This window comes from Elephantulus edwardii, unplaced genomic scaffold, assembly GCF_000299155.1.
Source record: "Elephantulus edwardii isolate Elephantulus edwardi_28Jun2011 unplaced genomic scaffold, EleEdw1.0 scaffold00083, whole genome shotgun sequence".
NCBI classification, from domain to species: Eukaryota; Metazoa; Chordata; class Mammalia; order Macroscelidea; family Macroscelididae; genus Elephantulus; species Elephantulus edwardii.
This window is the reverse complement of record NW_006399833.1, coordinates 4,451,114-4,477,706: the sequence shown is the minus strand read 5'-3', so window position 1 is coordinate 4,477,706 and position 26,593 is coordinate 4,451,114. Positions and strand designations below refer to the sequence as shown.

At 40.3% G+C, this 26,593-nt stretch overlaps 1 protein-coding gene across 2 annotated transcripts in view; it reads right to left on the bottom strand.

The window, feature by feature from the left end:
- MID2 (midline 2) overlaps positions 1-26,593 on the bottom strand; it is a 158,345-nt gene that overhangs the window by 27,562 nt on the left and 104,190 nt on the right. For both annotated transcript variants that reach the window (XM_006889903.1, XM_006889904.1), the window contains 2 exons: positions 2,508-2,615; positions 526-674 (listed from right to left, as the gene is read on the bottom strand). In XM_006889903.1, the coding sequence (XP_006889965.1) occupies positions 526-674; positions 2,508-2,615 (257 nt within the window). The remainder of the gene's footprint in view (positions 1-525; positions 675-2,507; positions 2,616-26,593) is intronic.

The window sequence follows — 26,593 nt, the reverse complement described above, 5'->3', positions numbered from 1 at the left end:
CCTCTCTGAGGTGGACTGATTCAGTGGCTAGGGTAATCGGGTGGGTGTGTCGCAGACAGTGAGATTGGCACAGGACAGAACAGGGTTTATGGCTGTTGTACATAGGGTTGTTATGAGTCGCAAGTGACTCAACAACAACCCAGTATAAAATAAAAATGTTTTAAAAAATTATAGAAATTGCAAAGACTTTTAGGACATATACACATCTATCAATATGACTCCAAATTTCTCTGTCCCTTTATCAAAACCAACATAGAAGGCTTGGTCCCTGAATAAGCAGCAGAATTATGGCTGTAACTGGATCATATAATACTAAGATGTGTATTTGAAGAACTAGTGCACAAAAGAAATGGAGATAAGGGCTCCAAACAGCCACAGAGTAATCTATCACTGGGGCTTAATAACTATCTGGTTGGTAAAATCTTCAGGTGGCAGCTGCTACAAGCATGCCTAACAGAATTAAATGACTGTAAGCTGGCCCGTTTTGATCAAAGCAAGTATTTCAAAAGAATAGAAAGAACTTGCCTCTCAGCAATATTTTTTGCAGACTGTAGAAAGCGTGCCTGGTCGTTTTCTTTCAGGATATGCTCAGCTTGGTTGATGAGGACTGTTGACCTTTCAAGACACTGGCGGCAATTAGCAACCTGTTGTGCCAACTTTCTCAGTTTCATAACCTTAAAGGAATTAGTAAAAGAAAAATAAGATAAAGCACATAGTGTTTAATTAAAAATAATAAAACAACATGAAGGAGAGCCACTGCAGTGATTCTAAAAATAACAGATTATGAATGTCCCATTGGTCCCTATACTAAACATTCACCTTGATGCCCTAACACCTATATCTCTTTTGCCAACTTCCCCTCCTACCTCCTCACTTCAAGTGCTACACAGTCAGTCATTTTCTCTCAGTTGTTTATCTCCTCTTTTTATTAGTAGCACTAATTTCTCTGATTACAACAATGCAAGCTCATGATAGAAGGCCTACTGTTCTGAGATCACCATTATTTATATTTTAATGTCAGGATATTTTCCACATATGTATATATAGTTCATAAAACCATCTCATTTTCCTTCATGAATTCCTATCTACATCTCTTAACACTTCTATCGAAATCTCTAAGTGGCTTTGCACATACCTGTGTGCTCACAAATCTGTCTTCTCAGAAACTTCAATTCTTGTGTTAGTTGGAAGCACCCAGCATGGCATAAAATATTGGTCATCCCAGGGTTAGTAATGCCAGCTCAACTCCAATTTCTCATAACTTTTCACACTATACACACACAGCATGAGCTTATAATCACAGCCCAGCAAGCCAGAAGCTTAAAACCATTACAGATGCACGGAGGGTCAAACTTGGACTTTTTGAACATGATTCTCCAGTTCTCAGACTAGAAGCCTGTAAGTCTTCATTGCCTGTTGTCACTCTCATTCAAATTTTATATCTAGTTGGTTGATGAATCCTAACTCTTCCATTCTAGCTATGTTTCATATGTTCACCCCTTCCATTTGTGTTATCACACTCTAGGTTTGTTTCCAGTTTCAGAACTGACAACCCAGGGAGCATTCTAAACTGTTTCACCATACCAATGTTCTCCTAATCTAAGGAACAAGCTGTTGTGTGTCATCGAGTCAGAATCAACTCATAGGTAACCCTCCAGGAAGTTTGTAGTGTTGTGTTGTTTTTTTTCTCCAGGAAGTTTTGAGAAGCAATAAATCATCCAAGAGGGGACTGCCCATCTTTCTTCCTCAGAGCAGCTGGTGAATTCAAACTGCCTACCTTTGGGTTGACAGCACAGCTCCTTACCAGAGCTCCGTTTTAGAAACTACTTGTATACCATTGAGTTGGAAGCAACTCATTAGCTGACCCTACAGCTGGTTTCCAGAGGGAGTTTTGCCTCAAATCATGTGCCTCTGGGATTGCAGCGCAACTTCTTGCCACCAGGCCACCAGAGTGGTCTTAACTACTTTTCAGATTAAATTAAGTCTAGTGTCATACTGTCACTCATGGCCTTTCATAGTCCTGAACCACATTTCCACCATTAGTTTTTATTGGTAAGCAGCTACACTGTCATCTCAAAATCAAGCAGTTTGAATCTAGCAGCTGCTCTATGGGAGAAAGATGGGCAATCTCCCACACGATTTACTGTCTCTCAAAACCTGCTTGAGAGTGGGGGTCGGCTATGAGTTGATTCCGACTCGAAGGTACACAGCAATATAAACAGTAAGAAATTTACATCTTAACTGTACAAATGAATTAATTTTTACACATATGATGTAGCATTTAACTGCTAACCAGGGGAAGACATAGATCAGATCTAACACTCCAGAATGACTGACATTTTTACTGGATTCACAACACTAAGCCAATCACTGTTTATTTGCCTTGCTTCCTGCAACCTCATCTCTTGTTTTCATGATCCAAAGTTCAAACAGGAATGTGTCAGGATCAAACTTTGACATTTATGAAGTCCATTCTTCCTTGGGCTCATTGAAGCTCTATGCTTTACCTTTGTCTCTTTGATTTTGACAGCAATCATTTGCTTCCTCTGCTGGATGATCTCTACCAACTCGTCACATTCTTCCATAAGTTTTGCTTCATGCATAGCAGTATTCACCTGCCGAGAAAGTCCAGAATATTACACAGTGACTGATACCTTGGTTCCCTGCTGTTTCTAAAAGGTTCAGACTGACAGCTTAGCATGCACAACTTCTCCATACCTCCCTCATAAGATCCACTCCTAGAAGAAGAGTAGAGATGATGATATTAATGATGCAAAGGCATTGAAGCACCACAGATAGGAAGCTCTCCAGGCCTCTGGTAGATCATGATGGTTAATGGAAAGCTGGGCAGAAGGACAGATGAGATGGGGGTATGTTATTCCCACTGTGCAATTCCCATCACACTAGTACCCTGTCCTCTTGCTGTTCTTTTCAGAAAATGTGTAAGGAAATGTATGTATGTCAGGGAAAGAGGATCCCCAGTAATACCAGAATAACATGATTGCCATCTTTGCCATCCCAATAGAAATATCTTTTTTATTTCCTTTTTCCTTCTAATCATTAAATGCACAAATGTGTGAGCAGGGTGGATATTGCCCAACTTCGAGTGTGCAATATTTGGATATCTTTCTTTTTTTGGAGCTACCTCCTATATCAAATTATCTCCACTGTAAAATCAGCGCATGGTCTAAGTGGAAAGGATCCATCATTTTTCATTCTGTTTCCCTTACTGATTTCTCTATTGTTATTGATTTTTTTTATTATGTGAAACTCCATCTCTCACATCTCCAGCATGCATTCTCTCTCTTTCTCTCTCTCTTCACTAACATTCAATTAATTCTAATTCATAGCATCCTGATAGGACAGTAGAACTATCAAGAGAATTTCCAAGGCTGTAAATCTTGCCAGAAGCAGATTGTTTCATCTTTATGACTCAAAGCAGTAGATGACTTTTGAGCTGCTAACCTTGAGGTTAACAGCGAAGTGTTTTAATCACTACACCATCAGAGCTCCTTGCACAAAATTCCTAGGAGGGGCTAAAAGTGATAGCAAGTAATCACTGGGCTGGCAAAAGTGTAAAAGTAAAACCAAAGAGAAAGGTTTTAAGCGCTTTGTATTATCTCATCAAATTATGCTCACAACTTTTGTTGTTAACAACAATTTCTGTTAACAAGTTTTATCAAAAACTTTTTGGGGGGTTAACAATTTTGTTGTTAAGTTCCATCAAGTCAGCCCTGACTGGACACAACAGAGCTAAACCTTGTACCATCCTACACCACTCTTCAAGTCCATTGTTGCAAACATGGTGTCAATTCAACTCATGAAGGATCTAGGAACCATCATTATTGCCATTTCACAGATAAGGAAACTGAAACTCAGAGAATTTTAGTGACTTGCTCAAGATCGCATACTTAATAAGTAGTAAAACCAGAATTGAAGACACGTCTTCCCAAGTGAAACCCTTGAGCTGTCTGGTTGGATGAACAAGGTCAGTTCCATTTCAGCAGAACAGAGACCAGTCATACAAGGGAAGTACAGGCATTCCAAGAGTCTATACACGTTGCCGCAAATGACGGCAAATGTGTTTCTAAGCACGGTCATCAATTTAAAAAGTGTGTGGCAACATGTTAAAAAAAAAGAAAAAGAAAAATGACTCATGCAGAGCTCTAGAAGGCTGAAAAATCTCTTCTCAGAGAAAAGGGAACTCTGGTAGTTTAGTTGTAAGGAATTGTGCTACCAACTGAAAGTTACACAGTTCGAATCCACCAGCTACTCCACGGGAGATTGATAGGCAATCTCCTCCTGTGCTATTTACTGCCTTTGAAAATCTGTCAGCCATGGTTCGGTTCAGACTCGATGGTACACAATAACAATTACCTCAGAGAAGACTTGATTCCAAGAAACTGAAGTTGGTAGTTTGAATGCACCAGATGCACCATGGGAAATGGGTGTTACTGTTGCTTCTGCAGAAATTGTACGTTTTAGTTCTACTTTGTCCCACACGCATAGGAAGCAATTGAAAATACCATGGCTTGGGTCAGGCTCACTTTAAGCTTTAAAATTATATTCTTGCTCTTTTTCGCTTTAAAGAGATCGTTGGCAGCACATTTACTAAATGAAATATGCCATTTGATTTATTGACTGCTGCGTCCATGGGTCACAGTTGTGGAGCTAATAAAATGAAATCCTTAATGTTATCTTTTCTCTGTTTATCATAATGTTTATGGGTTCACCTGTGAGGATTTCTATTTTCATGTTGATGTGTAAACCATATATTAAAGGCTGTCGTTATCATTCTACAGAGTTTTGAGTTCTCTTTGCTTTCAGCAAGCAAGGTTGCGTCATCTACATCATGTAACTGTTCTTGAGTTTTCCTCCAACCCACACAGTCAATTTTCTCAGAGTATTTGCTCTGCATACAAATTGAATAAATATGTTGAAAGGATACGAGCTTTATGGTTACCTTTCCTGACTTTAAACAATGCAGACTGCACATGAATACTATTAAGTGAGCTGAGATTTTCATCCGTGACAAAATTCTGCATAATCTGTTATGATACACACAGTCAAATGCTCTTGCAGCCAATAAAACACAGGTAAACATCTATCTATTATTCTCTACTTTCTGCCCAAATCCATCTGATGTCAACAACAACCCTCTTCTGTATCCAGCTTGAATTTCTAACAGTTTTCTGTTGACATACTGCTCCAGCCATTTTTAAATTCTCTTCGGCTAAATTTGGCAAGAAGCTGCACTGCAATCCTGAAGGCACGGAGTTTGAATCTCAGCAGCTGATCCGCAGGAGAAGGATGGGCAATCTCCTCTCGTGTGATTAACTGCCTCGGAAAAGCCACTGGAGGGTCAACTAAGAGTCAGATCTGACTCTACATTTCACAACAACAATGTGATATTAATGAAACTGTTCCATACTTTCTACCTTCTGTTGGATTACCCTTCTTTCAAATGGGCACAAATACACCTGTTCTACTAAGTTGACCCCTTATCTGTCTTTCTAATTTATTGGCATAGGTGAATGAACACTTCCAATGTTGCTGTGCATGTCATGGCAATTATTCTGTCTTTTCCAGTTGTTAGAGACCATCTTATTTGACTGCACCTATCTCCAGCACATTGATAAGCATATGTTCAGGATAATTTGACATTCACTGAATAGGGAGAAAATGTTTCGCCTATTTTTTGCTAGAACATATCCACTTAGATGCTCAAATTACCCCAAACTCAGTATGTTTAAACACAAGCTGATGATAGTCTCCTCAAAACTGGTTTCTATCCCTGATTTTAATGTTATTTACATGAGACTCTCATCATCCTTACTGGATTACTAATCTTCCTACTTCCAGAGTAATTTAAATTCTTTTTTTTTTTGCCACAAACCCTCATAATCTTTCTTTATATTCAAGCCTACATTGTTGTTGTTCTTGTTGATTGCCTTCGAGTTGAACATGACTCATAGCAAGCCTATGAACAAAAAAGTCTAAAGCCTTTCTACAACTATCGACATTTCTCAAAGTTCATAGAGTTTCCAGGGGCATGTTGTTTAGGAAGTGGATGCCACTCCTGCTTCTACAGAGCATCATGTCAAGGCCCTGCTCTCAATAAATTTTCTACCCGACAACTAAAATGACAAAACTGGCCAAGGTAACATAGATTAGACTAACAAATGAGTAATCTCAGCTATAATCTATAAAAACATGAAAGAGAGATTGAGCTTACTGTGAAAGAGGAGAAATGATGTATGAATGAAGTAGGAAGTGACCTAGATAGAAAATATAGTAAGACGAACATTTCGAACCAAGGTTATCAAGACATTTATTCCTTACCCAGAAAATTACAAACCAAACTGAACTCATTGTCATCAAACTGAGTCAGAACTTACTCACATCTGACCCTCCAGGGAGTTTTTGGGAGGCTGTAAATCACATGGAGGGGGGGGAGATTGCTGATCATTCTGGTGGAATTCACCAGAGAGATGTGGCCATAGGTGCAACTCCCTACAGACTTAGGCTACCAGAGCTCTTTTTGACAACATGCTGCTGTTGTGTTCATAGGTGCCATCAAGGCAACTACAACTCATAGTGACCATATGAACAACAGATGTGAACCTTGTTCTGTCCTGCACAGTCCTCACTTATGCTCAAGCCCACTGTTACAGTCACTGTGTCAAATGATCCTGTTGAGGGTCTCCCTCTCTTTCTGACTCTCCTCCTTTCCCATTATGATGTCTTATTCCAACAACTGGCCCTTCTTGACAACATCTCTAAAGTACATGTGACAACGAAGTTTTACCATATTTGCCTCTAAGTAAGCACTCCCTCCAAGAAGGACTTGTTTGCTCTTTTGGCAGTCTATGGAATAAAAGCTCTGGAAAAAAGTGTTGTTGTTTTTTATTAAAATTAAAGGAGGATAGGTAGTAGGGAAAAGGTACAAATTTGAATCCACCAGCTGGTCCACAGGAGAAAGATGACAATCTCCTCCCATGTGATTTACTGCCTCTGAAAACCCATTGGGGTGTCAGCTATGGGTTGGTTCCTACTTGATGGTAACCCTAACCCTAACAATAGCAAGGTAGTAGGGAAATGACCATACTCAATTGTTTTGTTTTTAGAAGGTTAATTATAATTGCTTGGGGTGAATAAGGATAGTAGCACACTGAGAGCAGTGGTAATTCTGTGGTAAAATTCTCTCCTTGCACACAGGATTAATTTCCAGCCAATGTAGCTCAAGGCCAGCCACTACTTGTCTTTTAGTGAATGCCTATGTGTTGCTATGATGCCAAACAGGTTTCACCAGAGCTAAGAAAAACTAGGAAGAAAAATGTGGGGGGTGGAGAGGGCATAGCCAATGGATCACAATGGTCCAATCAAGTTGTGCATGAGTCAAGAGCCTCTACCATAGCTAAAAACAACAATAATAAATCCAGAAATTATTTAAAATGCTCTTGTGATATGGCCAGGGCCTAGCCAAGTAGGATTACAGGAATATAAAGGAAAGGTCAAATGTGAGAATCACTCCCTTGCTCAAAATCCTTTAACTAGACAACAAGCTCATTGAGAAAAGTTATTTAAATCTCCCACTATAAATGACATATTGCCTTACACGAAAAAAATATACCTATATTTATTTAACAAGTTAAAAAATAAACAAGAATATAAGAACATAAGAATGCCCAAACTGAGAAAACATGTATCAATATATTTGTTAAGAGAAATATGCATTTTATGGTCATAAATCTATATTGGAGTTAGGGATCTAGGGTGGGAAGGGTTTGGACAGTCACACTGGAAGAGATGAAGCAATGAGACACAACTAGCAGAGTGGAAAGTTAGTTGAAGAGACAAAACCCCAAATGAAAGGTAAAGCAGTGACATTAAAATCTTTCCACGTCAAAAAACAGCTCAAAAGAGCAAGATCTTTAAGAGTTTTCAGAACAGGAAATACTCCAGGGAAATCCTGTCTTCATGATGTGAATAAAACAACTCAAATTGCTTGGAAGACATTTGAAAGTCCTGGTACAATATTTTGTTTGCCTGCAGTTTTAGTTTTAAATATCTTGAGGTTTCTCCACTTCTTATTAACCCTTTCTCCACAGGATAAAGGCATTCCATGGGAGAAGGGTAGAAAATTTTCTCCCATGTGATTTACTGCTTCTGAAAACCTGCTGGAGGGTCAGCTATGCGTCAGTTACAACTCGACAGTACTAAACAACCACCACCCTAAAGATGGGCAATCTCCTCTTGTGTGATTTACAGCCTCTGAAAACTCGCTGGAGGGTTTGATAAAATGTCCCTCTGTATAATGGAAAACCTGTCCTCCCTTAAAATACCATTAGTGCAATCTTAAGAGACTTGATTTTCCAAGGCCAGCATGTAGCCAGGACGGGGCCAGTCTTTGGAGAAGCATGTCTTGCTTGGAAGGGTGGAGGGATAGCACACAAGAGGAAGACCCCAAATGAGATAGACTGAGATAGTAACTGAGGTAATGAGGGTTGGCGTGTCAGAGACAGTGAGACTGGCTCAGGACAGGGGAGGCTTCAGAGCTGTTGTACACAGGGTCGCTATGAGTCATAGTTAACCCAACAGCATCTAACAACAACAAGCTCTAAGTATCACATAGGCCTTCCTGTTAAGTTTCTACAGCTCTTTCTCTACTCTATGTTTTTATTTCTTCCTAAAGACAGCAAGAATTGCATCCACCTGTCATTTTCCCATGTTTCTTGAAGCTCTTTCCTACCACCTAGCCCAATGACTGACTGTAGAAGAAAACGTAATCTCCAAATTCTGTATTTCCCAGCGTAAGCATAGAAACCCCTGTTTAAGGATTTTACTGAAGATCACAACAAGGAAAGGTATATGTTAAGGCAAAATTTCATTGTGTTGTACATAATCAATGCTTGGTACTGACTTGAGGACACCTAGCAACAGCATCGTGATGAAGATGGCACAGGACAGGACATGGCTCAGATCCATTCTTATTAGGATTGCTATGAGTTGTACTTGATGGCACCTAAAAACAACAATGAGGAACTGGAGTGGAGCTCTATTTGCATGGCATCTGACAAGCTCAGAGGTCAGCACTTCAAATCTACTATTCTTGTTGTTATGTTCCATCAAGTTGGAACCAACTCATAGCTGACCCTCCAATAGGTTTTCAGAAGTAGTAGATCACACGGGCAAAGATTGCTCATCTATCTCCTTTGCAACTTCTGGTAGATTCGAACCCTGTGCCTTTGAGTTGGCAGCACAGCTCCTTGCCATAGGCCACCAGAGCTCCCTTTTAAAATTCTTCAGTATCCCAGACTCAAGTGACATTCATTAACTGAGACTCCAGTGTCTTCTATTTTCTTGCACAGTCACTGCCAACCTAGTTTATTCTCTGAAATCTTCCGACCAAGTACGTCTTTTCCTTCCACCAGAAGATGTTTTTATTGTAATCTGAGGGAAGGTTTACAAAACACATTAAAAAATCCACACATTCATTTTTTTAATAACATTAAATTCAATCCTCACAATGTAATAGCACTTTTCCATCTTCTTCCCTGTGATTCTCATTTACATTAGTCCTTCTATCCACACTTTCCTGCCCCAGGTTTTATCCTGGGGAAAATGCAGCTATTTTGACCTTATTTTTCTCATTGCTGACAAATAGGAACCAACTTATAGCTGACTCTGCAACGAGCTTCTGGAAGCTGTAAATCAGACAGGAGGAGATTGCCCAGAGGGACACCAACCTCTAGAATAGCAGTAAAACTCCCCACAGACTATGCCACCAGAGTTCCCTTACATGCCTTATTGGTTGTTTACCCAAAGCAGTAAGCACCTACTTGATGTTACTGATTCTATCTGTCTGTCTATGTATCATCTATCTATCTATCTATCTATCTATCTATCATCTATCTATCATCTGTCTATTTCTATCCTATCTCTGTCAAAATGGACTCATAATTGACTCTCCATTGGGTATAAGTTTTTCCAAGGCTATAAATCTTAAGAAAGGAGATTTCCCACCTTCACTTTCAGAGCAACTGGTGGATTCAAGCCACCAGAGAGATGTAGCCTTTGCATTAGAGTGCAACATCTTACAAATTAAGTCATCAGAGCTCCCTGGAAAATTTTTAGACCTGTCTATTTGGCTGGAGGTGAGGCCATAGTAATGACATTAGCTTCAGGCACAAAAGTTGACTTTGAGTTTCTACTAATCCCTCAGAGGATTTTGACAGATCAATATTAAAGTTCATTTAAGGAATTTTTATTTGTGGAGTGCCTACTATATGAGGACACCTTTTCCGCCTGAAAGAAATACGTTCTTGTTAGGTGCCATTGTGTCAACTATGAACAACTCTGGGCCTTGCCCTATCCTGCGCCGTCCTCATCATTGCTGATATGCTCAGTGGGCTTCACTGTGAGTGGAATACAATGAAGATTCAGCTTCTGTTCTCAAGGTATTTAAAATCTAATGGAGAAGCTGATTTCAAATATCGCCAATTCTAATTTTAAGAACTACTGTAACATATAATAGGAACTTGAATAACACATCATTCTTGCTGATTGCCATCAAATATATTTCAACTCATCATGACATTGTGCATACAAGATAAAATGGCACCATAGAGTTTTCAAAGCTCTGACCTTTCAGGAGAAGATAGCTAGGCTTGTTTTCCGAGGTGCCTCTGGGCATAGAAGAGGACAAACTCATTTTGCCTTTGGAAAAAGACAATCAGAGGATTGTGGATGGTTTCCTGTAGCTGAATTGAAGGATGAGTCAACTGGGCAGATAGAAATGGGCTCATGCAGAGAGTGAATACTGAGCAGAGAAAAAGATATGAATAATACGAACAAAAGCACAGACCAGGAAGTAGAGAATAGATTTGGGTAAAGGAAATTAGCAGAATATATGCAAGGGAGAAGAATAAAGCATGGAACAAAGGCAACAGATTATACAGAGCCTATTTGGAGGCTCATGTGTGAAGCTGTTCTGGAAGGTGGGTTCTTCTCGTTTTGGTTGAGGGTCCAGTGTGGACTGTTTAGTTGTTTTGATTTTGTTCACAATCGGGTGTGAGCTGACTGGATTTGCTGGATTTGGATAACAATGAGCTATGGGCAGGAATCCTCTTGTTTAAAACCAATCAGGACACGGTGGGTGGACCTGTGCTTGGAATGAACATTCTTCTAAGAGGTATAGCGTGGGTCTGCCAATTCGCTGTACTGGAGTAACTTTGGATTGCTGTGATACTGAACACTGTGCCACTGATGTGTCAAATGCCATGATGATTATCCATGGTGGACAGTGTTTGAAGGAGCTGTCAGATTAACACAGGCTTGGAAACAGGAGTGGCATCCACTTCTTAAATAACATGCCTCTGGAAACTCTATGAACATAGAGAAATGACAATAGTTATAGAACAGGGTTCGGGTCTTTTGCTCATAGGGTTGCTATGAGCCATTCTTGATAGCAGCTAACAACAACAACAACAACTTGCAGTCAGTGAAGTCTTTGGAAGTACTTGGATATATACTCAGGTGCTAACTTGAAAGATAAGCATTTTTAACATAACAGCCTTTTATGGGAGAAAGACAAGAGCAGTCTGCTTTCATACATATTTACAGCCCTGAAAACTCTATGAGAAAATTCTATTCTGGCCTATCTTAGTGTTGCTAAGAGTCAGAATTGAATCAATGGTGAAGAGTTTGTTTGGGGGCTGAATTTTCTGGAGAAGGTGTCTTTTCCCCCTAATATCTTCACCATACTTATTGAACCTATACATGGAATAAATAATCAAAGAAGCTAGAATGTGTGTGTGTGTGTGTGTGTGTGTGTGTGTGTGTGTGTGTCTGTGTGTATACATGAAGGGAAAAGTATCATGGTTAGTGGAAGACTCATTAACAACCTGGAGGTGAAACAATCTTGTTTGCAGAAAGAGAAAACTTGAGGTATTTATTGCAGAAGAAAAACTACAGACTTCAATATGGATGACATCTCAACTGAAAGAAACAAAATTTCTCACCACGGGACTAATAAGCAACATCACAATAAACAAAGATTTCCTTTTACTTCACTCCACAATAAATGCTCACACAACTGAAGTCAAGAAAACAAAAGATGTATTGCACTGGGCAGGCAAATTTGCTGCAAAGCCCAAGAATATCACTTTGAGGAATAAGTGACTCACTTATTCCTTATGGCCATACCAAGGCATTCTCTTTTTTATTGTCATTCAAGTTAACACTGCAAATTACTTTTTTCCAGTCAACCATTTATACACATTTAGTTTTATAACATTAATTAAAGTGCCCACAATATTAACACAACTCTTTTTACTTATTTTCTGTGATTCTAATTTCTATCCTACTCTTTCCTCCCTTCTGAACTTAATCCTTTAGCCAAATGCTGCCCTTTTAACCTTATATAGTTACTTATTACAAGGAATGAGTGCCTTATAGGCACCTTATGTTATTGTTATGCACCATTGAGTTAGAACAGACTCATTGAGGGTTTTCAAAGGCAGTAAATCACACAGGAGGAGACTGCTCATCTTTCTCCTACAGAGCAGCTGGTGGATCCAAACCATGTGCCTTTGGGTCGGCAGCACAAATCCTTATCACTAGGCTCCATTAGTCTTTGGCTAAAAGTCTATTCTTTGGCCAAAAGTTGAGCCAAAGGGGTGAATTTTGTTGCTAAGTGGAAGGGTGAGTCAAAAATCATAGTCTTTTAGTCTGTATCACACCATTTTTTGTTGTTCTTGTGTGCTGTAGAGTCAGAACTGACCCTCTGGTGGGTTTCAGGGGCAGTTAATCTCACAGGAGGAGATTGTCCATCCTTCTCCCATGGAGCAGCTGGTGGCCTTGAACTGTTTACCTTTGGGATTGCAGTGCAGTGTCTTGGCACTAGGCCACCAGAGCTCATCATACCAGTAAGACAGATAAATTTCATGCTTCTGAGTTTTGTACATATCCTCCCATTCGGTCTAGGATCTTCTACTCCAGGATGTTCTCTTTTAGAGTATTAATAACTGGACTGGACACCATCTCATTCTTTGAGTCTCAGGTTGTGGAAGTTGAAGGCCATGTCCTTTGGACTAATTGTTTCTGTACATCTTTAGTTTTCTCCTTTCTTTGTTCCAGCTATAGAGACTTTACATGGCTACTTTCAAGCCATGTAAGAACTCAGTTGCTACTCTCCAAACTTAAATGTAGAACATTGTCTTTGTAGACTACATTGTGCCAACTGGCCTTGGTCTCAAGGCACCAGAACCAGCAACTCATTCATTCATGGTGCTTGGTTATGATCATGATAAGCTTATGTAATAAGCTTTTATAGCTTTGTCTCTGTTAGCTCAGCTATGTACACGAGGGCATGGTATTTTCAGTTTCCTCATATTCAGGATAGATCTGTATGAATAAGGAAGACCAGAGGAGAATTGATACACTTGAATCATAGATATCGTGAAGAATACAGAATATACCATAGATTGCCAGAATGAACAAATTCATGTCAGATGAAGTATAGGGAGAATGTTCCTAAGAAGGTGGTGGTGGTGGTTGTTGTTATGCGCCATCGAGTCAGCTATGTCTCATAGCAACCCTCTGACCAATGAATCTAAACCCTGTCCTATGAAGAGGGATATATTGTTATTATACAGGGCATCATGCTTGGTTATTATTATTGTGGTTAGGAGCCTGTCTTGTTGAGTACAACCCATAGCAACTCTATTGACAACAGACCTGAACCCTGTCCTTTTCTATGCCATCCTCACAATCTCTGACACACTAGAGCCCATTGCTGCAATCACTGTGTCGATTCACCTGGTTAAGGGTTTTCCTCTCTTTCGACAACCCTCCACCTTTCCAAGCATGATGTTCCCATCCGTGGAATAGCCTCTCCTAGCAACATGCCTGAAATATGTGAGACGAATCATGCTCAGTAGAATTGGGGTGGGGTGGGGGAGAGAAAGACACTTAAGGAGATGGACTGACTCCAACAATGGGCTCTGACATGCCAATAAGTGCAAGGTGTTTTGTTCTGCTGCACAGGTTTCAACTGACTCAAATGGCACCTAACAACAACAGTGATATTAATGAAACCTTAAACAACTACAATATCAACCACAACCAAATCCAAGCATATTGCTGTTGAACCACTTCCAGCTCAGGGTGAATGCATGTGTTTCAGAGCAGTTCTGCATCCCATGAGATTTTTTTTTTGTTTCATTTTATTTTTTATTATTTTGTACTAGGTTTACATACAAAGTTCATAAAGTTCATATAAATTGTTTTTCACACCGGATCTTTCCCCTTTCCCTTACTCACCTCCCCCTCCATCCATCAAATTGTGTGACCCTATGATTAAGCCCCGCCCCCCTTAGATCCTCATGCTCATTCTACAATAATGGTTTTATACAGTATTTGTCACCTTTTGCTCTATTTTTGTTTATGTGACTGAAATATTTCACTCAGCATAATGCTCTCTACACTCTCCCAAGTTATATATTTTACAAAGCCATTGTTCCTTAATGCTGCATAGTATTCCATTGTGTGAATGTACCACAATTTCTCAATCCATTCGTTTGTTGATGGGCATTTGAGCTACTTGCATTTTCTTGCGATTGTGAATAACACTACTATGAACATGTTGTTGTTGTTGTTATGTGCCATCGAGTCGTTTGTGACTCATAGTGACCCTATGTTCAACAACCCTAAACCCTGCTCTATCCTGCACCAACCGCACTGCCTCTGACACACCCATCCCGATTACCCCAGTCACTGAATCAATCCACCTCATAGAGGGTCTTCCCCTCCTGCGCTGTCCCTCCACCCTCCCAAGCATGATGTCCCTCTCCAAAGACCTGTCTCTCCTTACAACATGTCCAAAGTATGTCAGGCGAAGCCCCAGAATCCTTGCCTCCAAGGAGTAGCCTGGTTTAACCCTCTCTAGGATGAACAAAGGTCACAAAATCTCATTCGTATCTCAGTTCTAATTTCCTTGAGGTATATTCCTAGCAGTGGGATAGTTGGGTTATGGAAAATTTCTAAGTTCAGCTTTCTGAGGAAACACAAACTGCCAACCATAGTGGTTGTATCATTTTACAATCCCACCAGCAGTGTATAAGAGTTCCAATGTCTCTTCAGCCTCTCCAACATTTATTACTCGTTGTTTTGTTGAACGTTGCTACTGCTGCTGTAGTGAGGTGCTATTTCATTTTTGTTCTGATTTGCATCTCTCTGATGGCTAGTGATTTTGAAAATTTCCTTTAAAAAGTGAATGATGGTATAGATACCATAATAAATTTTTTTTAAAAAGGACTCCATACATAGGAGAGCATTTAGGTGGCCATGAAACACATAAAGAAATGTTCACCCTTCTCTTTATTGACTTTCTCAGATCGGATAACACCAAAGAAAGGTGGCTGAGTTGGGCTCTATCCAATATGGAATCACTTTCTGAGTAAAGGAGATGGGAAGTAGACATGAGAGGCAAATTGGAGATTTGCTAAATTGTTGAATAGTTGTTACAAAAAGCTCTATCACCTTACTGAGCTACAAAGATTTCATTACTTTCTTATAATGATGTGTTCAAAAAGGTGCAATGTCTATGAAACAAATATTGCACCCAACTGTCAACAGATATATAAAGATCAAAGCTGAGGAGTTTACCCGAATCACACATTAAGGTCAAGATCTATCTTTAATTCTGTTTATCTTACACACACACACACACACACACACACACACACACACACACACACACACCACATTGCAATCTTATTATATCTGAAAGTTTCAGTACATAAAAAGAAAATCCAGAAGAGACAATTTTTTTCTCTAAAGGGAAAAAAATGTATATAGCATGACACATTGCACATACAGCATGGATGCATCTAGGGCATTATATTAAGCAAAGTAAATAATTTCTTTAAAGACTATTTTAAGGCCACTATTCATGATTGAAGCTCAATATCAAGAAAACAAAGATTCTCATCACTGGGCCGATTGGCAGCATCATGATAGATGGTGAAGGCATTGAGACTGTTGACAGCTTCAGTTTGTTTGGCTCTATAATCAACACTCTTGGTACTAGCAGCCAGGTAATTAAAAGACAAATTGCATTGGGAAAGTCTGCTGTCAGAGAACTCTTCAAAGTACTGAAGAGCAATGGTGTCACTCTGGAGACTAAGGTGTGCCTGATATAGGCCATAGTCTTTGCAATTACTTGCTATGCATCAGAGAGCTGGACAATTACTACGGATGATAGAAAGAGTTGATGCCTTTGAGCTGTGGTGCTGGAGAAGAGTGTTGAATATACCATGAATTACTAGAAAAACAAACAAGTTCATCCTGTAGAGGGTAAAGCCAGGCTGCTCCTTGGAGGCAAGGATTCTGAAGCTTTGTCTGACATACTCTGGACATGTTACAAGGCAGGATCTCAGAGAGGGACAGCACGCTTAGGAGAATAGAGGGACAGCACAGGAAAGGAAGATCCTCAATGAGATGGATTGATTCAGTGACTGGGGTAATGGGGATATGTGTGTCGGAGGCAATTAAGATTGGCAAGGGATAGAGCAGGATTTTGGGCGGTTGTACATAGGGTCACTATGAGTTTCAGGTGACCCGATGGCATATACCAACATTATCAAAAAAACTAAGGAAAGGTTTATACACTGCTAGATTTACTTTTGGATGGTTACCAGGAGTGGAAAGGGAAGGAGAGGGGAATAAAAGTTAGTAAGATAAATAAGTTGGGTGAAAGGAAAGGAGATATACAATATATTAAACAAGCATTGTAATGAATTCATTATAATGACCTAGTATAATTTCTAATACTAATGGACATATTATGGGAGCTCTGGTGGCCTAGTGGTAAGAAGTTGTGCTGCAATCCTGAAGACATCCGGTTCAAATCCACCAGCTGTTCCTCGGGAGAAGGATGGAAAACTCCTCCTGTGCGGTTAACTGTCTCTGAAAACCTGCTAGAGGGTCAGGTATGGGTTGTTTCCAACTCGAAGGTACACAACAACAACAACTATTTATTATAAAGATGAGTAGGGATGATCAGATGAAATAATAATATTCTTAAAAATCTGCGTAGGAATATGACTGAATGAAAAGTCAATGCAATCGATACACTTTCCCTCAAATGAAATTGAAGAAAAAAGAGAAAAATGCCACAATAGTTCAAAGCTGGCTTTCCATAAAAATGACTAAATAAAGCTTAGCTGGGTTTATGCAGTGGATTTTGTGTATTTGCTGTGGGAAATGTAGTCACTTAAACGGGTAAATGCTCTTTTGATGTTGGGATTTTTACTCATCTGTTCTGAAGTCACTGCAGCTTGGAAAGCAGAAAATTGAAACAGACAATTAAATAACTCACATTTTCAGCACCTGAGTTTATTTGTGTGTTTTAGGTGTAGGGGAGGCAAGAAGATGAAGGGATGTACGGGTTGGCAGTGTTGAGGTCAGAAAAGCAGTGTGGATGGAGAGGTGGCAGCAAAGACATCCCTAGGAGAGATCCTAGTGAACTGTGCTCAGGAATCAAGACTGTGGGCATCCTTTCCCCCAACGTCATTGATATGCTAGACAATGACTTGCCAACAGACAAGTTTCCTGCCAAAATGTGGGAAGAATAAAAAATAGTTAACACTACTTTGTAGTATTCATGAGGCACTATTTTCAGTTCTTCAAAACAAATTCATTCTTATAAGATATTTACTTATTATAATCATTCTGGGGAGCTCTAGTGGCTTAGTGGTAAGGAGTTGTGCCGCCAACCCAAAGGCAAGTGGTTTGAATCCACAAGTTGTTCTGTGAGAGAAAGATGGGAAATCTACTTCTCTGTGATTTACAGCCTCTGAAAACCCTCTAGAAGGTCAGCTATGAGTTGGTTCCAACTTGAAAGTACACAGCAACAATGATCAATCTCATTTTACAAAAGAAATTGAGAAACACACAAGTTATATAACTTGCATAAGGTCATACCCACAGCTGAGGATTCAATTCCGTTCAACTCAGGGTGACCTTCCATCAGCTTTTCTGAGGGTATAAATGATTTCAGGGTGAGACTGCCCATTTTTGCCCCCCTTGAGCAACTGGTAGATTCTATCTACTAGCCTTTCAGGTAGCAGTGCAACACATAACATACCACACAGCTGAAGTCCAAGGTCTGTTAGTAAATGGTATATTCAAGATTTGTACCAAGACAATTTTGCTTATTTCCAGGATATGAACTACTATACTGACATGCTATTGTGGTTGTTGTTGTTAGGTGTCGGAGAGTCGAGTATGACTCATAGTGACTCTGTGAACAAAAGATCTGAACCCAGTCCTGTCACACGCCATCCTCACGCTTCCTGACACACAAGAGCCCACTGCAGCAGTCACCTTGTCAGTCCATCTGGTTGAGGGTCTTCCTCTCCTTCAACAACCCTCCACCCTTCCCAGCATCATGTCCCTCTCCAAGCACCTCCTAGCAACAGGCCCAAAGTATGGGAGACTTACCACTGAAATACTGTAGATTTGCTGACAGACCCCAGCAATAAAGCAAGTCACAGGGCTTTTGTTTGTTTGTTTCTTAGTGCATATTGAATTTTATGTTTACACTGTGTTGTAGCCTATTAAGTGTGCAGCAGCTCTATGAAAAGGTTTATAATATTGAGAGAACTACCAAAACATGAAAGAGACAGGAAGTTGGCACATGCTGATGGGAAAATGGTGCCAAACAGAGTTGTTCACTATAGGTTTGCAACAAACCTTCAATTGGTGTTAAAACAAACCCAAACACTCCAAAACCCCAACTGTTTTGTGCAACAGGCCAAAGCACAATACAATATATGCCTGTCTGACTCACAGAGAAAAAAAAAAATCAAGCTTGTAGACATACTTATTTTCTTCTCAGAGTATCTTCTCAAGTTAATCACAGCCCCTAGAGTACACTGCAAGCATTTCAAGGATTTCTTTTCCTGGCGTTTGGGGGAAAATGATACTGTAGAAATAAATATAATGTCACATATTTTGCAAAAGCTGAGATTGTTAACAACTTCAGCTTGCTTGGTTCCACAGTCAACACTCTTGGGACCAACATTCAGGAAACCAAAAGACAAATTGCATTGGGAAAGTCTGCTGTCAGGGACCCCTCTAGAGTGCTGAAGAACAACAATATCAGTCTGGAGACTAAGGTGTGCCTGATCCAGGCCATGATTTTCACAATTACTTGCTATGCATCTGAGAGCTGGACAAAAATGAAGGATAATAGAATAAAGATCAATGCCTTTGAGTTGTAAGAGAAGAGTGTTGAATATATTGTGGACAGGTCTGTTCTGGAGAGGGCTGCTCCCTGGAGGCAAGGATTTTGAGGCTCTCACATACTTTGAGCCAGGAGGGACCAGTCCTTTGAGAGGGACATCATGCTTGGAAGGGTGGAGGGACAGCACAAGAGAGGAAGACCCAGGATGAGACAGTGACTGGAGAAATGGGATTAGGTCTGTTGGAGACAATGAGATTGGCCCAGGATAGTGCAGGGTTCAGAGCTAATGTACTCAGGGTCATTATGAATCACACGCAATTCAATGGCACATAACAACAACAACAATAAATATGCATATGCATATGTGATACCCTAGATTTAACAAATGAAAATAATAGTGACAGAGAGAGACTGTTTCTTCCATAGGCACTCCTTAGCAATAGCCCTGTGGCATGTGGCAATTCTGTGTTCATTTTTTGGGGTTTTGGTGAGTTTATTTTTTTCTGTGTTAGTTTTAAAGTCTTCACTCCTCAGTGATCAGACCTCGAAACATTGATAGCCTTAGGGTTAGTTAATGTTTCTCTCATATTGTCTTTATTCACAAGGAAACGGATTAGAACATAAAAGAAAACCTGGGAGAGATACAATCTAGGTTTTGAGCCCAATATTCTGTGTGTTTAACTATAAATTCTACATGAGATGGAGCCAGGAAATTCTTTTCTTGTCTTCTCAGCACTATAGCATGATTTGAGGTACAAAAACACTGAAGAAGAAAGCCATTTAGGTCAATCTTCACATTTTAAACCTGAAAATAAAAGCCTTAGAGAGAAAAAGGGCTTCTTCCTGACATTTTATTATTAAGAAGAGACAGGACAAGGCTAGAACCACACTTGTTTACTTCTAATCCAGGATTTGTTCCATTCCACTGGTTGTTTGTGAAGCATAGCACTGGCCTGTAAACTTTGAAGATACAAAACTCTGGAGATAAGAATCTCTTTAAGGTTTTAGCCTGGTCTGGTGAACCAAAACTTGTTGTTTCCCAATGTTCTTCAGGCCTTTACTGAAATAGTCTCTCAATACACACACAACACACACAGACACACTCATATGCCCTACTTATTCTTTAATTCTAGCTTACTTTTAGCCACAGCACTTAATACCCTCGTGTGTGTGTGTGTGTGTGTGTGTGTGTGTGTGTGAGAGAGAGAGAGAGAGAGAGAGAGAGATTGTCTCTCTTCACCAGAATGTAAGTTTCTTGAGGTTAAGGATTTTGTTTTGTCCACTCTATACCCTTAATGGAGCTCTGATTCATAGGGACATATGCTGCTACCCTCATGGTAGCACCTCTTTGATGGCTGGAATCCACCACTGGCTGCGTGAGAGAGAGATGTGCAATCTCCTTCCCTGCAATTCACAGTCTCAGAAACTCAGCAGAGGGCCAGCTATGTAAGAAGGTTCCTATTTAATTGCAATAAGTTTAAAATACCCTGAACACCTATAATAGTGCCTGGCACATCATAGGTGTTTAATAAATAGGTGCTGAATGAATAAGTAAATGTGAGTGTGCTGACTCTGAAATAAATGTATAATGAAGTACATCTGCGTTATACAGATGATGCAACCTTGTTGACAGAAAGTGAAGAGGACTTGAAACGCTTGCTGTAAAAGATCAAAGACTGCAGCCTTCAATATGGATTACATCTCAACATCTCAGTATCAGGAAAATGAAAACTCTTCACTGGACAAATGATGATAGATGGAGAAAAGATTAATAGTGTCAAAGATTTCCTTCAATTTGGTTGCACAATCAACCCCCATGGTAGCAGTAGGCAAGAAATCAACTGTTGCAGTGGGAAAATTTGCTGTTCAAGGGCCTCTCCAATGTGCTAAAGAGCAAGGAATGACTAAGGTGCATGTGATCCAAGCCCTGGTAATTTCAGTTATTTAGTATGCTGCAACAAAGTTAGAAAATGGATAAAGATTACAGAGGAAGAACTGATGTCTTTGAATTGGAAAATTATATCATGCAGGGAAAAAGTCAGAAAAAAGAAGACCCTCAAAAAGATGGACTGACACAGTGACTGTAATAATGGGCCGGATCATCTCAGAGATTATTAGGATTTTGCAGGATAGGACAAGGTTCAGATCCATTGTCCATATGGACGGTATCAGTTGTGCTCAAATCACCTAACTACAACAATGTAATTTACATAAAACAAATTTTCCTTATTATTTTCTTCTCACACTTTTCCTGAATATAGTTTTCTCTTACATGTTCTGTTATTTAAATATTGTGTGCTGTATCATGAAATATTTGAAAACTTGCCTGATTTCTAGGAACGCAGAAAGATCATTCCTTATGCAATGTTAAAAGACAGAAGATGACATAGCTGAGCCTCTACATCTTGTGGTTCCTAACCTCTACACTATAATAGACAAAGTGCTAGTCTATAGGCCTTTTATTGTAAGAACCACCTTCCCTCTGTAACTTGATTTGTGCCACTATTAGAATCTCTACTCGGAATATTATTGCTTTTCAATTTTTGACTCATGCACTTTTAACTTGTTAGTTAAAGTTGTATCTTCTAGGCTGCAATACCCCCATGATACATCTTCAAGGATATGAACATGTACGGCTAAGCACAATTAATAACAGTGCATCTAAGTTCCAAAATTAATCTCCATAATAGTCTATGTGTTTCCTACTGCCAAAGGGGCCCTTTAGAGTAGTGAGAGAAGATCTTCACCCTGAAACCCACAGCGTCCCTTTTCAGCAGGAAGTAGCTAAGAGAATACGCCATCCCCTTTTCCTTATGACTCAGGGTGAAGTCTCTCTCAGGGAGGAGTGATAGGGTATGGCAAAAGACACACTGACAAAGGAGATTAATCAGAACTGACTTTGACAAGCACTGTGGCAACTGGACAATTAAAACAGACATTCGGAGGGGAAGGAAGAAGAACGAACTGGGGAGGAAGGTGGAGAAAACAGTGCAACAATGAATGAATGGAAACCCAAAATCTCTGTAAATGTTCATTAAAACTAATAAAATTTAATAAAAATTAAAAAAAAGAAAAAAGACAGAAGAAAAACTTAGCTTCCCTAACTTGGGCTTTGCTCACCATGTTGTATAAAGGGTGTATATACTGTGTCTAGCCACAAGAGGGCGCAATTTGATTAATTATGTTGTCTCAATAGGGCCATAAGTAAGGCTGGATGAGAGCGTTCCAGTGGCTTGGTTAAAGACTTCTGGTGATCTGATAAGAAGCTGTGCTGTAATGTCAAAGACACCCTGTTCATATCCACCAGCTGCTCGATGGGAGAAGGATGGGCAATCTCCTCCCACGTGGTTTATTGCCTCTGAAAATCCACTGGAGGGTCAGCGATGGGTTTGCTTTGATTCAATGACACACAAGTGGCTTACTCAGTAGGAAGTTGGTCTGCTAACCCAAAGATCACATCTCTCTTCAAATCCACCAGATGCTCCACTGTAGAAAGAAGAACAGTCTCTTCCCCGATAATGTATAGCCTAGAAAATGCACTGGAGAGTTAACTAAGGGTTGGTTCCTATTTGACTGGACAGTGACTTTTTTAGAGTGCTTTGCTGGGTATGAAATTTTTTAAAGGAGTATGATACAATACTGTGCGATTGGCACAGGACAGAGCGGAGTTTAGGGCTGTTGTACATATGGTCACTATGAGTCGCAAGCGACTCGACGGCACATAACAACAACAACAACATGATGCAACACTGTTAATGGTTAATAATGTGTTATCAACCAGGCCATGGTACAGGGAACACTGGAGGCCAAGTGGGTAAGGAGTTGCAACTGCCAACCCAAAGGAAGGCAGTCTGAATCAAGCAGCTATTCTGTGGGAGAAAGATGGACAGCCATGTATGTGTTGGCTGAAGGGATCAACCAATACATTGGTCGAGTTGAGTTGAACCTAAATGTAAATTCCAGCTTCTCTGATGTTAATCCGGAGGGTCAGCTATGAGTCGGTTTTGCCTCAATGTTACACAACAACAACAGCATGATGTTAATGGAGCAGGATTAGAGATGGTTCTGTATAGATACCATCAATCTGATATGATGAATGGGAAGTCTCACTCAGAAGTCTGGCCTACATAGAATATATATTTGGACTTTGCAAAAAACTAGAGAGCGTTCATCTGATCCCACAAGGGGTTTTGTCTTGAAGGAAGTGCACGTAACCAGAAAGATGGTGAAACTTTGTCTCACTTGGGGCATCTTTGAAAGACATCATGCTGAGAAAAGTAGAGGGTCAGTATGCAAAAGAGAGGAAGACTTTCAATGGGACAGACTGACATAATGATGTCACAATATTGTTTACCATCCCAGGGATCATCATGAGGATGGCATAGGATTGGAAAAGGTTCACAGTTACTGGTTACAGGGTTGCTAGGAGTCATAGCTTCTTGACACCTAACCACAACATGCAGCTATCTGGCTTCTGGGCACCCCACTTGAAATAGTGGTCTGCTGTACTTGTTAACTTCAGACTCATCAGTCTCCAAAGCTAGCAGCCTGAGACCTTGCCTGCCTGCTAATGACTTAAAGTCACTGGCCTCCTCTAATATGCCTTTCGCTTGAGGTCTGCCCCACTAACTTGGGACTCCCGAGCCTCTGCAAACATTGGAGGCACTTCCTTGAGAGAAATTTCCTTCTAGATAAAGATATAGGTCATTAACTCCTTACTACTGACTTGAAACGAAGTCCATGCTGACCCTCTAGTAGGTTTTGTTTTGCTGGGGTTTGTTTGGGATTTTTTTAAATGCTGTAAATCACATGGGAGGAGAATCTCTCCTTTGCAGCTGCTGGTGGATTCAAGCTGCCAGGGAAGCACAACATTTGGGTTAGCAGCATGACATCCTACAAGCCATGCCACCCAAGCTCTCTTAGATATAGATGTGCTGCTATGTGTCATCGAGTTAGAATCCACTTACAGCTGACCTTCTAGCAGGTATTCAGAGGTTATAAATCACATGCGAGGAGATTGCCCATTTTTCTTTGACAGAACAGCTGGTGGGTTCAAATGTGTGCCTTGGGCTTGGCAGTGCAACTCCCTACTGCTAGGCTGGATATGGATGGATAGATTTCATTGGGTTTGCTTTCTAGAACGCAGCCTAAGAAAAGCACATACTATTAAAACTTATAATTTGGTGGGAAGGGAGATGGATACACAGACCTGCTGTGATGGAAATATGAACATCAGAACCAGGTCACGTGATGCTGGGGGTGGGGATGGAGTGGGCTGGAACATGAGTGGATGACAGCTTTATGGAGGGGATGATTTAACTGAATGTTAAGAAGTAGTCGGCGGGCACAAAGGAAATAGGTATGTGCATGCCTGTGTGTGTAAGAGAGAGAGAGATAGCATAGCCCAAAGCAGAAATATTCTTAAATATTTGTGGAATTAAAGAACAAAATTATCAAGTGCAGCTGGACACAAATAGCTGTGGTAGAGAGGTTGTTGTGGTTGTTGTTATATGCCATCAAATCGCCTTCGACTCATAGCAACCCTATGTACCCTCCCTGCTCTATCCTGTGCCAATCTCACTGTCTCTGACACACCTACCCCTATTACCAGTCACTGAATCGATCCATTTCATCGAGGGTCTTTCTCTCCTGCACTGTTCATCCACCCTCCCAAGAATGATGTTCCTCTCCAAAGACTGGTCCCTCCTTGCAACATGTCCAAAGTATGTCAGACAAAGCTTGAGAATCCTTGCCTCCAAGCAGCAGCCTGTTTGTTTTCCTAGCAGTCCATGGTACTTTCAATACTCTTCTCCAGCACCACAGCTCAAAGGCATCAATTCTCCTTCTATTATCCCTAGTCATTGTCCAGCTTCCTAATACATAGCAGGTAATTGCAAAGACTATGGCTTTAATCCAGTGCACCTTAGTCTCCAGAGTGACACCATTGCTCTTCCTTACTTTGGCGAGGTCTCTAACAGCAGACTTTCCCATTGCAATACATTATCTTTTAATTTCCTGCCTGTTGGTGCTGAGAGTGTTGATTGTGGAGCCAAGCAAACTAAATTTGTTAACAATCTCAACCTCTTCACCATCTATCATAATGCTTCCAAGTGATCCAGTGGTGAGAATCTTTGTTTTTTTGATATTGAGCCTCAATCCATGTTGAAGGCTTCAGTCCTTGACCTTCTGCAGCAAGTGCTTCAGGTCCTTCTCAGTTTCAGCAAGCAGGGTTGTTTCATCTGCATAACACAGATAGATGAATCTTCCTCCAATCCTGATGCTGCACTTCTCCTCATAGAACTCAGCCACCTGGATAATCTGTTCTGCATATAGGTTGAAAAGGTATGGAGATAGGACACATCCCTGGCGTACACCCTTCCCAATTTTGAACCATGCAGTGTTTCTTTGCTCTGTTCTGATGACACCTCCTGGTCCAAGAATAGGGTTTGTGTTAGCATGATCACGTGTTCTGGGATTCCCATTCTTCTCAGAGTCAGCCACAGAGGTGGCTTATTCTTTGTAAAAAGGTAAGTACAGGTGGCTACTCTTAGAGAGGTAAGAGCCTGGTACAAAGGTGTTTATTGAAAGGCTGGCCATTTGAACCCACCAAGAAGCACCTCAGAAGACAGATCTGAGAAAAAAAGATAAACAACCAAATCGCAAAATGGGCACAGGATATGAACAGACTCTTCACCAAAGAAGACATTCAGATGGCTAACAAGAACATGAAGAAATGTTCAAAATCCCTAACTCTAAGAGAGATGCAAATTAAAACAACTATGAGATATCATCTCACCCCAGTCAGAATAGCAAAATTTAACAGAGCAGCTAACAACAAATATTGGCGAGGTTGTGGAGAAACTGGAACCCTTATTAACTGTTAGTGGGAGTGTAAAATGGTACAACTACTATGGAAGGCAGTATGGTACTTTCTCAAAAAGTTGGAAATAGAAAGAAATACCATTTGACTCAGCAATTCCAATACTAGGAATATACTCTAAAGAAACCAGACCCACCACCCAAACAGATGTATGCACACTCAGGTTTATTGCTGCATTTTTCATCAATGTAAAGAAATGGAAGCAACCCAGATGTCCATCAACAAACTAATGGTTAGAGAAGCTCTGGTATAGTCACACAATAGAAGACTATGTAGCACTGAAAAACAAGGAACTCATGCGTCAGGATTGGTGGAAGATCTATTAACAATCTGCGTTATGCAGATGACACAACCCTGCTTGCTGAAACTGAGGAGGACCTGAATGCTTGCTGCAGAGGGTCAAGGACTGCAGCCTTCAGTATGGATTGAGATTCAATGTCAAGAAGACAAAGATTCTCACC